This window comes from Perna viridis, chromosome 10, assembly GCF_037379345.1.
Source record: "Perna viridis isolate PV_CMFRI_1.1 ecotype Kerala chromosome 10, ASM3737934v1, whole genome shotgun sequence".
Lineage (NCBI taxonomy): Eukaryota > Metazoa > Mollusca > Bivalvia > Mytilida > Mytilidae > Perna > Perna viridis.
Window position 1 is genome coordinate 39,421,009 of NC_142454.1, and position 13,601 is coordinate 39,434,609.

General features: G+C 32.2%; 1 protein-coding gene across 4 annotated transcripts; it reads left to right on the plus strand.

The window, feature by feature from the left end:
- Positions 1 to 1,127: 1,127 nt before the first annotated feature.
- On the plus strand, positions 1,128 to 12,915 carry LOC148605712 (nocturnin-like). Of its 4 annotated transcripts, none has more exons than XM_088548108.1 (3): positions 1,128 to 1,194; positions 6,665 to 6,841; positions 8,160 to 12,915. In XM_088548108.1, the coding sequence occupies exons 2-3, from the start codon at positions 6,688 to 6,690 to the stop codon at positions 8,981 to 8,983; spliced, it is 978 nt and encodes a 325-aa protein (XP_088404234.1). In that variant the 5' UTR covers positions 1,128 to 1,194; positions 6,665 to 6,687; the 3' UTR covers positions 8,984 to 12,915. The 4 variants fall into 4 exon arrangements, with proteins under 4 accessions (XP_088404234.1, XP_088404236.1, XP_088404235.1 ...); XM_088548110.1 differs by having other exon boundaries at positions 1,134 to 1,244; XM_088548109.1 differs by lacking the exon at positions 1,128 to 1,194 and adding an exon at positions 5,890 to 5,960.
- The last annotated feature ends 686 nt before the right edge of the window (positions 12,916 to 13,601 follow it).

A 13,601-nucleotide genomic window follows, 5' to 3' on the forward strand; every position in this document is an offset into this window, starting at 1 on the left:
ATAAGATGGGTCAAGAGGATAAATCGTCACCTTCAATTTGTAAGTGATGTCAACGATATGGAAAACCCATACTAAAATGGAAACTGTGCTGTATTTCAGACTGGATTTCTTGTAGTACAATTGTTTATTAATTGTGAGATAAATCATACTTAATCTTTTAGTTCCTTCAATTTTAAGATATCTACTTTGTGTAATTTATTCTAAGATGAACACAACTTTGGTATAATCTTCTGTATATTAAAGGAATTTGCTGTCAGGCGCTGATACAGTCGTGTTGCCGTGTTGCCTGTTTAATAGTTGGAGCAAGTCCCTGTGAAAAAAAACTTTGCCTGTCAAGAAGGCATAGTTATTTGGACTCATAATCTGTAATCCCATACAAAAACAGTAGATGTGGTATGATTGCCAATGAGACACACATCCACCAAAAGTCTAGCGACGACCAATGAAACTTCTACAAATTACCACACGGTCTTCAATAATGGGAAGAATAGCAAGGTGTTACATGCTCAAAAACAAATGAAATAAACTGAACAATTCATATAAATACAAAAAAATCGACCTATTATATAGAAAAAAAACATAGAACGAATAGCAATAACATATTATCATGAAACAACGGCAACCACTGAACTTCAGGTTTCTGGCTTGGGAGAGATGCATAAAGTATATTGCGTTGTTAAACATGTTTGCGAGCCCAGTATTATCTAATTAATCTCAGATGAAAACTTTGGTAAAGTCATCTGCGTATTAAAGGCAGTTACTGTCAGGCGCTGATCCCTGGAGTCGTGCTACATATTTTATTGTTGGAGCACTGGGGCTTGCTCCCACTATCAAAAAAATGCAGCCTCACTAGTATATACCACAGGCGCTTGCTCCCACTATCAAATGTGCGGCCCCACTAGTGTATATCCATAGGTTAAATATTTAGTGGGGCTACATTTTTGATAGAGGAAGCAAGCCCCTGTAGTTGGAGCAAGTTTCTTAAAAACAGTTAGACTGCCAAGACAGCACAGTCATTTTGACTCATAATCTATAATCCCCGTTTTTTTTTATAACGTGACTTACCTTTATTCGCAAGTCCGGATAAAAATCATGTGTTCACCGTCTAGATTTTAGCAACTTAGTAATGCATTGTAAACATCCGGTCAAGTGTCAGGACGACAGTGCTTTACACAAAAAGGGAAAACTTGCTTTGTATGTCATAAAATTTTATGAATGCAACTTTTGAATAACCTTGGATCAAAGTAAATAAAAAAAACTATGCTAAGTAGATTCGATGAAGAAAAGCAAAAACTTCTCTATGAGAAGTAGATGGTCTTTGAGGAAGGCAAAGGCACTGAAGCATTATATTCCCATTTAGTAAATTAGACTTCATGCCATTAATCATTTTGCTGAGTTTGTTTAGGATTTTTTCATCAGAAATTTGTGGGAGACAGCATATTTGTAAAATTGCCTGAAAAATAGCTTTGGGTTTGGCTTAGATTGCAGGGTTTCACTATGTCGGGTTGGGGTCAGAATGATGTGCCATACAAAAAGTTGGAGATTCAGCGGTACCACGGAGTACCACCCTTTAACTGCTTGTAACGACTTTCAAGTTAAAATTGTGCATGTCATACCTACCTAGTCATTTCCGGAATCATTTTTCTGTATGCTGATACCAAATATGTTACAAAAATTTCATAGAGCACAGAGAGCAGGCGTTGCTTGTTATTTTTGGAATGGAACGGAGCAGAAACTAGCGTTATTTCATGTTGAAAATCAATTTTGCTGGTACTATCCTTCATGTTTTTCTGTACACCATGAAAATAGCGAAAATTAGTACACCACAAAAATGAATATGTTTACAGTATCTTAAAAATGTTAGGTTGAGCCAAATTCTGACACAGTTAAAATGTTTAGTATGATTAGGTCTATAGGAGAGGTCGCCAGTCTCATTAGTGATGTCATATTCACTAATTTGCATATCATTAAGTGTCAAATTGGTTGGCAAATAAACAACTAAATAAACAATTCACAATTTCAAGATTAGAATCCGAATTTTCAAAACTTTATAAATTTGTTATTAAATATCCAATTTTGGTTCTGTAAAATGTTTCATTTAGATTAAATAATTCATATTATGTATGTGGATTTTTATCTCTTTTACTTGAAAAATAAATTTGTAGTGATATTTATATGTAAACCTCTATTTTTGTATACAATTATAATTAAAATCTTATGTGTATATAGTCTGAATATTTATTTAAAAATTCCATGGATAAAAAGAAGTTTATTTGCAATGTTGGGAACCAAAAGAATTTTTCAATTATCTTTAAAAATGAAAAATTTATGATGATTTAAAGTTGATGCCCCATGCCACTCAAAGGATTTTTTGCCAACCAAATCCAAATCACAGGTAAGTGATGACATCATGAAGAACTCTCCTATATGTAGTAAAATTTTCATTTTAATCTGATAAGCCATGTTGGAGTTATTGCCCTTTTCTACACTTTTTGCTATTTTTAATGTTATTTCTTCTGTGACATTACTTGACCAGTTTGAACAAAATTTAGAATTCTGCATAGATCTGCTGTGGGAATTTTTGAAGAACATGGCTGCTTTTACTTTAAATAGAACAAAGGGGTCAATCAGAAGTTTTCCTCATACATCTCCTAAACTGTAAGTCAAAGCAAAATTCTTTCAATTGCCAAAATGATCCTTATTTTAGGTATCAGTCTTGTATTACATATTCCTGAGCGGGTGTATGTCAAAACATGGAGGCTAAAAAATATAGTGTGCTTTCTTTTTGCCTTATCTTGTTTTTGTTTCTCGGCAAATGACTATCATTTTTCATCAGAAGTGCAAGGTAAATATCAAGATATGACACAAATAACTTGTTTTTGAGGAAAAACAGTATTTTCATGAAAAATAATGGTTCAGAAAAGGGGTCTATTTTATGAACTCAAAATGAAAGTGAAAGTTAGAAAAAGTCTATTTTTACATGTAGTGGTCCTGGTGTACCAAAGTTTGTGCCTTTTTTTCTAAAATGGACCTAAAAATCATTTTTGACATTTCCTTAATGGAAAAACATGGTCTAAAGTTAGATTGAAACTCTTTGTCTATTTTTATTTAAAATCATGATAATTTAAGGTATACTATAGAAGGCTATGGGGCAACGAATACAAGACTGAGACCTTTAAGGCCTACAATTTTCAGACAACTTCTTGTTTAGAGGTATCGCCCTTGAAAGGTAAAATATGACATTTTTTTTTACAGTTTTCAATCAATATTGTGAAAACTGTGATAGAAAGAAACTTTCTACAAAAGTTTGCATTGTATTAAAGTTGTCTGACGACTCCTTGTCAGAGTTATTGCCTTTGAAAGGTGAAAAATTATGTTTTTAGCAGTTTTCAGTCAACATCATTATCTTGAAAAATATAATAGATAGAAAGAAAGTTTAAATAATTGAAATGCTCCTTATGATAAGTCCTATCAGTCTTCTTGAGTCAAAATTGTTGTACATCTCCTTGTTAGAGTTATTGCCCTTGAAAGACAAGCATTTAAACAGGTGAGGGATTCAGGCTCCTGGGAGCCTCTTGTTCATATATATATATATATATCATCTTGAAACAAAATGTTTCTTCCATGAAGACAATAATGCAACCAAAGTGTCATTACAAAACATGGACAGACAGATAGTTGTATACCATAACATGTATGTCAGAGACCATATGTTACTAGCAGTAGATTAACATTGGAAATAGGGTCTTGTAAGTCTCATTCTAGTTTCATTTTCCTTTCTAGAATTGCTGATCTAGAACATATTGAAATCAAAAGAATGGCCTGTATTTTATTGTTTACTTCTGGGATCTTGAAATGCTGTATTACAATGGAAAATCTTCTATTTTACGCTTTTTCTTAATACTTTTATTGTGTTGATATTGATATTTGTCAATTTTATTTGTATTTTTACACAAAAATATGTTTTGCTTTTATATACTGAACCCAACACTCTGAAAATGACAAATCTCAATAGATTTGAATTAGGGACTAGGACCCATTCTCGTGAAACCATGGACTCACATGACAAGACTTACAAACCGTATTGGCAAAATCTGAAGTAAATATATAAATAAAAAGCTTGGGTTCAAATTTATATTCAAGAGTGATAGGCCCTGGATTTTTGTTCATCCTTGAATATTTGTAAACATAAATATGCCAGGTCTAGGGCCTAGGTGAAAGATATCATGACGATAGTCCTGCATCAGAAATCGTGGGCACCAGACCTCAGACCAGTGCTAATTTGAACTCCTGAATGAAGTAATTATAATTGTGTAATCCAGACTTGAAAAAGCAGTAGAAAATTGGGTCTACAGTGCAGTCATATAAAAGTTAACATACATACAATTTTTATTTACAATATATATAGATTAGTTACTGACTTAGTTTTTAAAATAGCTACATGTAGTAGCTATACTTGTATCAATCATATGGTAATTTCATAATGGATTATCCAGGGGTTACCATGGTTACCCAGAATTGCTATTGAATAATAATTTCTTTGTAAGGATCTCAATTTTCACATGATTTGGTAGAGTGTACCAAACTATTACCATAAATTGCTGGCATTTGACTTATGAAATATTTGGATTGGGTTTTGAAATGTAATTTAGAAAAAGTAATCAAGGGAAACAAGATTCTAGCAGAAATCGAAAGAATGTAGTCCAGGGACAAAGACCAGACATGGAAAACAGACATACATAACAAAGAAAATAAAATAACCAAAATGATACATACAAAGCAAAAAAAGTAAATGAGCAACTTGAAACTCCACTAAAAACTGGGAGCATGGACCAGGTGCACAGGTAGAGTTAGCTTTTCTAGAAACACCTGCGGAGTTGCTAATATAAAATGTCAAATCCAGGGAGGATGAAAGAGGATAGAGCATTTACTGATAGCTATTTTTTTTTATAATCAGTCTAATTATCTCCCTTTTTGCTATTCAGTCCTCTTCAAAGTGCAACTTTAAAAAAAAACACTGATGATCATTAGGTACAGGCTCACCATAAATTCAGGCAAATAAAGATACAAACATTGAGATCATTTTTTTTCCATTTAGTTTTTTGTTTTTGTTTTTCTTTTCTGATCAACTTGAATGTTTTCTGAAAGTTACAAAACTAGAGTTAAAATAATAAAATATCTATAAGAGTTGTAACAAATATATAAACACAGCCAAATGTGTTACATATGATAATCTGGTAATCATGTGATGATTTACATATGTTAGTCATATGATTCTCATATGTTAATTTGAGCTTGAAATCATATGGTAATCATATGTTTTTTTTTTGAAAAACATGATTTTCATATGATATGATAATCATATGTTGCAAACCATATGATTCTTATGTGTGGCACATTTGGCTGTGTAGTTCATGCCAGTTTTTTCACAACAAATGACTATACAAGTAGTCATTTATTTTTTTTCACTTTCCAACCTTCTTTTTTACTCTTATTGGTTGTCAAATTACTAATGGGACATACTGGGTGCTTTTATACAATTTAAAAAGGTTGACTAAAGAAATGGACTTCCCATCATGATCTATTGATTCAAGTTGAAGCTGTGTTTAATAAAATATACTATAAAAATTATGTTCAGGAATTAGGTCTTATTTGCATGTACATGTAATTTTCATGACCACTGTCCTGCTCCTTTACAGAAAATATTACTCTGCAGATATTGTATTAAATATGTTTTTAGGATATAACTTATCATATTACTTTATTAAAAAGACAAGGACATTTTTTGATGATTTTCTGATGTGTGTCACTATTGTATGTCATAACATCTTTTAAAAATTATGAGTTAAAATGGCCTGAGTAGTCAGGAAGGATTTGAATGATTAATTTATTTCCTGTGTAAATGTACCAGTTTATGAATGTTTTAATTTGGATGTTATGTGTACATGTGATACATGTTAGTAAGTAGTAGATCCATTTGCAATATTTTTACAATTATAAGGTTTTTTTTGTAGATTCCACTAGAATTTTGGTTCTTTGTTCAATTCAGTTTTATTACACTGTACTAGTAAATTAACCCTTTTTGAGACTACAATTATTAACTTTTAAAAAAATAATAAGGAAATTTTTATTTTCGACATTTCTCTTTGTATATTTGTATCAGATTTTGTTGTGGGGTTTCAAGAATATCTCGAGTTACATGTACATATACATGTAGATATACATTATATAGGAATGCAGTGGCAGATCCAGAGGGGGTTCAGGGGTTTGGCACCTCCCTTTTTATTGGAAAGTGTAATTTTCATATGTAAAACTGACAAAAATGGCAAATAATGTCCTAGCACCCCCATTTTTTCTGAGGAACCTCACTTTCAAAGTGTTGGGATCTGCCCCTGGGATAACATATATGTATGAAATTGTATTTGATGACATTTTGATTTTCCTGGTATCATTAAATGCAGCCAGAAAAATTGTGAAAATTAAATGGATTGGAAAGATAACAAAACTTGGAAAAATACATCAAACATCAATGCTCAGGAAAGGATTGGCTGCTGACAAGATATGTTTTGAAGATACATGTAATACCATTAAATTTCTTCGTTTTTGCATCCAATACAATGTATATAAGTATTCAAACATAACTTGTTCTTTTTTAAAAAAATAGGTGCTGTTTAATCAAGTACTAAGATGGCTACTAGTGATTTATACCATGAAATAATGGGAAAAGTTGAGGAGAAAAAATTACCTCCAAAGTTGAAGAGGGAATTTATTAAATGTGATACAAATGACCAAAATGCAGGACCTGTTGTGAGAGTCATGCAGTGGAACATGTTGGCGCAAGGTAATAAATAATCTGTTGTTCTATACATAAAACAAACAGGGACAAAACCAAGGAAAGGTTGTGGTGGGGGGGGGTAAATAATTCAATAAGGGAAATTCAAGGTATGCTTAAGAGAGATAGTTGTTTGGTTTTTTTTTTTTTTACCAAAATGAAGTTTTTTTAAAGTGTTGTATGGAAACTCCAGATTTATGGAAAATTTATCATAAAAGCTGTATATCCCATATGAAACAGTATCAAATTAAAGTTTATCAAAGTTTTCTTTGAAGAAAGTTTTAAATGATATGTAGGGATAACAATGATTGATACTAATTAGAAAAACTTGTCTTTTAAGACCAACAAAATGACTGAAACTTACTGGCAAAATTTCCAGAGCCTTGGAAGAGACAAACTGCTTGATTTTATAGTCATAACAATTTTTTTTGGTGAAAAAAGCAATTTTGTTATACATTGCTCTCTCCATCTCATTTTTCTTCAGTTTGAGGTCACAGTTATCTATGAAGAAAGTATTTAGAATGTTTTAAAATTAGAACTGAAAAAGACTTTGTATAAATTGGGGAGGACTATACTGTAAACGTATGATGGTTCATGGGGTACCAACTTTCATGAGTTTTGTTGGGTTGGTAAACCACGAAATTTTGTTCCCCACGAAAAAGAAATTTCCTATCTGATTGTATGATAGAAATTGTCAAATTCATAAATTCAAAAATCTATGAACTGATCATTTTTCTTTAAACGACGAAAATTGGTACCCACAAATTAAAGTACATTTACAGTATATAAAATTTGAAGTACAAGGCAGGATTCATAATGAGAAAAAATGCCCTTGACAAATATTGGTGCATTAATAAAAGGCTTATATTTGGATCAAATCAATATTACAGTATAAGGTATTTTGGTAGAAATTTATATCTTTCTCCTCAAAACATGAAATGGTTTTTTTCTTACTTCTTTTCTTGGAGACCTATTTTTGTGTTTCAAGATATTGTAACGGGAGAGCATGATTTGACTCACAAAATTATACCTATGTCACCAAGGAAAGAACCTATGACAGCTTGGTAACAAGCCAACGGCAAACCAATTTAGCTAGAGAATTAATCTTGTAGTCAACTCAATTAACTGCCTGTTTAAATATCACTAATACAACGCACAACAACGTAGGTAGGCTGTCCTGCCACAACATTAATTCAATTTCGCTGCACTTTATTTTCACGACTTAGACTTTTCAAACATCTTTCTATAATTTAGGGACATTTTTGCAGTGATTTATTTTTGCAATCGATCTTGCATGCATTATCAGCAAATATGAATTTCTTTACAGCCCTGTGTTATGGGAGTGACAACTTCGTGCTGTGTCCGCTGGAGGCATTGGACTGGGAATATAGGCAGCTGAGAGTGTTAGAGGAACTTGTACAGTACAGTCCACATATCATTTGTCTACAAGAAGTTGACAAGTTCCAGTTTGTACAGGAAAACTTAGGTAGATTGGGCTACAAGGGAATGTTTTTTCCAAAACCTGACTCTCCATGTTTAGATTTTGAATATAACACAGGACCAGACGGCTGTGCAATGTTTTATCTGGAAGAAAAACTACAGTTACTTTCGCAAGACTCTGTTGTTCTTCAACAAAATGGACATCCAACTAACCAAGTTTCTATAATCTGTTCCTTTTCACACCGAGATGCTAACTACAGTTCTCCAAACTTCACAGTAGCCGTGACTCATTTGAAGGCAAAATCTGCCTATCATGAGCTAAGGTTAAGACAAGGGTCATATTTACTTAACTATCTGGAAAACAAGATTGGTTCAACTCCTATAATTGTATGTGGCGATTTCAATGCTGACCCAAAGGAACCCATTTATTCTGCTTTCAAGGCTTCACCACTCCAGCTTACTAGCTGCTACACTAATTTGTCAGAGAGTAAATTAGAGCCAAAGTATACAACTTGGAAAATTAGGGGAAGTCCAACTGGGAATGTAGAAAATTGCAAGACGATTGACTACATATGGCACTCAAAACATTTTAGAGTAAAAGCAGTTTTAGATATTCCAAAAGATGAAGATCTTGGAGAAAACAAGCTTCCTTCTTGGTCTTTTCCATCAGACCACTTATCATTGGTTTGTGATTTACAACTTTCATGTTAGAAACTAAGTGCAGAATCTGATTTAGGCACAGACCATTTTCGGCTTGAGGTGGCCTAGGATTTTAATTTGATTAAAAAGTATTTTTGTGCAAGCACGAAAATAATTAATAATTTTCAGCAGCAGCCGGCTTACAATTTTATTTGAAAATCTACATTGTTAAGTAATGGTGGGAATTTTGAATCATAATATTTTTTTCTGTCCTTGGCTGAGTAAAAAAGATTTTTTGCTGTAATTGGAATAACTAAATTTTTTTCTAAAAAATCCCATTCCTTCCATCCCCAGTATAAACATGGCCTGTGCCTTAGTTTCCCGACTAAAAAAATATAACAAAGGGCTGTAAAGTTCCATACAATTTGAATGATATTTAGGGACAACCATCTGGTTCTGAGAGGCTGGCAGTTTTTGTAAATAAATAGCTAGGCCTGGTAAATTCAGAAAGAAATCTGGCCTCTTTGTTCTACTGTACAGTAAAATATAGCTGAATAGCATTTGAAAATAAATTTTCTAATTTATAAATATTTGAAAATAATATTTTGTCCTAAACTACCAGCCCCCCCCCCCATCAAATGGTAGTCCCCTTACACTGTTGTAAGCATCTTTCTTACTGATGCATATTAGTAAGGCTAAATAACATGGAATGAAATAATCTTTAATCTTCTGAATGTTTCCTGGAAATTTTTTTTTTCAAATTCTCATACATTTTTATTGTTTAGAGCTTAACACCCATTGCTTTTGTACCCCAGCATTGCTAGAGATTGGTTAGCAAGCAATATTTTATTTTGTGATGGAACAGAATTCCAACGTGTTAAATGGTACGAGTACCGGTATAGTGTCTTCTGATATTCTTAGATGAAGGGCATGAGACATGGTTTTTCTTTTCGTTTATGGCAATGGCATGATATCTTTGTCTGATAGCAGAAGTAAAATCGCTTACAGAAATTCCTATAACCTTTTCGGAGATTATTGCCTCTTTTTTCACCAACACTCCTATTGCTTCTGTAGTTATGTTGTAGTGTGTGACAAAACATTAGTATATCATCTTACAATGCAATCTTTTTGTTTTTCATTTTTATGGGGGAAAAGAGGGGTGGCAGACCTGGAACTCAGGGTGAAAAAATCTGATTGTGCAGTTGGTTCTTTGGCCAAAGGCTTAAAATGAAGGAATAAATTTGTATACATAAGATTGATAAGCATCAAGAATATTTGATCCTGTGCCCCCTTTAAAAATCAAATGGCATTTCCCTAATCACATTTTTTTATTATTTTCAGTAAGGTCATATTTTATTCAAAATCAGGGGCTGTTGGCAAATTTTATTATTTTATTTCTTTTATCAATTTTAGTGAAAAATACTTCTAAATTGTGCAAGAAGTTGAAAATACAAATTTTTCGGGAAGGTTTGATTGGAGCATCCATCTTGCAGTAAACAATGTGAGAGATGATGTTTTATTGAAGTTTATTTTTCTGACACTACATTTCTTATTTTGCAAATGTGTACCATTTCAGGCCAATGTTGGTAGCATTATAAGAATTCTTTTCAATGGATAACTTCTTTCCCAAAACATATTGTTTAATTTAAAGATAAAGATGATGCAAAATGCTGAAAATTGATGTTAGTGAAAATTTGCTAGAACATAGAATTCAAAACGCCTAAAACACATTCCTTGTATTAAATATAGGGCTACAATGATAGAATTTATTTGTGCTGGATTTGGCTTCCTATTTCAATATTTTTTGGATTTGAGTACTTCTTGTATATAATTTATTTTGGAACCATGCGCATCCTACATATATAGTTCTAATTATGCTGCTGATGAGAGGTTAATCTTTGAATCCTTAGAAGTATAGAAAAATGTGTACAAATTTCAGCAGAAATTTTCTAGTATATATACAGTACTATTTCATAGTAAAATATAGCTGTAAACATGTGCTAACATTCACTAACATTTTTTAAAGTGTTTTGTAAATTGCATATAATAGGCATTAAGTGTAAGTATTTGTAAGAATCAGGCCAAATGGGAAAAATCAGAAACATGCATGTCAAAACCCCACCAATCTGACAATGTAAGATCAATTAAGGATACTTTCTCTATTTGAAAAGACCATTATTTGATCTCTGAATCACTGGCTTTGTGCAGAAATTTTTCAATAGAATCTTAGAAAAATTAGGTATCTGCCTTTGAAATGTTCATTTTCAGTGCATTTCAATGAAATTGTAACTCAAAAGTCCAGCATATGGAAAATCTTGGTTGTTTTTCTTGATTCTGATGGTGCAAATAGTCAAATTACACTATCAAAATGATGGGTTTTTCATACCATGTTTCACTTACTGCCTGATTCTTACAGGGACCGACACTTAAGGGTTTCTAGCAAAAATATTTTAGTACAAAAATATGCATGTATTGCCTAATGTCTACTCCTGTGTAATCTAGTCCTTAATTCACATTTCAGCATTAATTGGTAAAAGTGTATATCAATGTGATGATCTAACAAATAATGCCTGAGCACTTGTCACAACTTTTGACAGAGTCTACCCTCCTCAACTTTGAGGGTCGAGGAATAGTAGCGATTTAATTCGAAGTTGAATGTCTGTGGCCAGGTCATTATATACTTAGAAATGATTGTCCAGATTATATATATTTTGTTGTTGAATATTTTTGTTAATATTTAATTTTCATTTTTATACCTGAAGGTATTAGAGACCCAAGTGTAGTTGTACTACCAATAATATGCTGCCATTCCAATTTTTTTTATAACCTCTTCCCCAACTCCTATTACAATTATCTTGGCTCCCAATGAAAGGACTATTAAAATTTGGCTTTATATAGATGGGGTTTACATTGAAGGAAATTTTCAGTGCTCTCTGATTTTCAACTTCTGTTTCTGTGTAATGTTCCTATTTTCCCTTTATGGAATGACAGAGAAAATTTTATTTAAAAAAAAATGTTTTCAATTCAATAACTTGATATGCCACATTTATAATCATAGATGTACTATTATGTATCAAATGCCAACAAAGGTTTAATGACATAAAAAAAAACTCTAAAAGTCTTTTGGAGTTTCTATTCTTCTCCCCTAATTTTGTGTCTGCAAAAATGAAAAGGAAAACTAGTTACAATGTAATAGTAATTTATCAGCAAGCATAGAACTTTTCAATGATATTTATTCAAATGTGTTCATTTGCGAAAATATAAGTAGTTAAATTTCTCTTTGTTAGAGATAAACAAAACTTAGTTCTCAAACTTTTCAAAGGAGAAAGATCGGTAAGGACCCCTTTTGACCTCATAGTTTAAGCTTTTTAGAAAATTTGATTAAAATGGATTTCCAGATAGTAGTAGAACAGTAAAATGGTCACCAACACTGAATATAAGATGTTTCTGACAATATTTATGACGTTATTCTAGAAATAACAGTTTGCATTTTTGTAATTTTTACAAAAACCTTAAACTTAACATTTCTGCAATTTTTAAGATGTTTTTTGTGTGGAATGGAAGTGGTCACACATCTGTTGACTCAAGATATTTTTACACAAGTTGTAACTGACAATTATACACAAAATATATGAAGCATGAGAGTCAACACACGTGGCCATTGTTAAAAGAGTGAAAAACTGCACTAAATTTGGTGTTTTCCAGCTTTTTTTTAACCGATTTTTCCAATCTCCGCCAAGCTGGATAGGGAATATATGTTCAAATTATTACCATAAATCAATCAAATGAACTATGAAACACATTAAAGAGCTGGAGAAACAACATAAAATTTTCTTCATGTAGATTTTGTTCTTGTGGCCAAATTTTACCCTTACTGAACCAACTTCTTTAATTTTTGTGTATTTTTACTCAGGTTTTTAGTTGTATTATTATGTTTATAATTTCCTATTTAGTTTTTTTAACCAAAGCTGTAGCTATTTATTAAAATAAATCTAAGAACAGTATGCTGTTTTTCGAAACTGCCTTACCGGACTGCACAGTCAATTTGATAAACTCCATGAATAATATGAAGATTGAGGTTGAAGTATATACTATGATGTCCCAGAGATATGTCTGGCCTGTTGGACATGGATACTTTCATCAAAACTTAATTGATGGTGACATTGTTACTAATTTTATATAGCATGAACAATTTCAACCACTTGACACTATCCCATCAAAGTGGAGAGATTTCTTAGGTATAATTTATATTGCATACTGTGAAAGCACTACTGTTCCTGGGGTACCAATTTTTTTGGTTTTTGTGGGTAAGCTAAACCATGAAATTTGGTTCCCAAAGAAAAGGAGGACCTCATTGGTGTTTACTGAAAACCTTAAAACCACGAATTCAAGAATCTACGAACTTGTGTTTCTTTTCTTATCAATGAAAATTAGTATCCATGAATTGAAGTACTTTCACAGTATATGGAACTGTGATAAGTGATGTTTCAGTAACATGAAATTACAAAGTCAATAGACCATGACTGCAAGGACATACATAAAAAACAGATACAGAATTGTGAAATAAAATGCTAATGCAGCTGTACACCAAATATGTTAGACCTAGCACAGGTGGTTTATATTAAACTGACCAAATCAGAAAAGTTAACATAGACTCCAATACCTTAGTCTTGCCCTCTGTGACATTTAT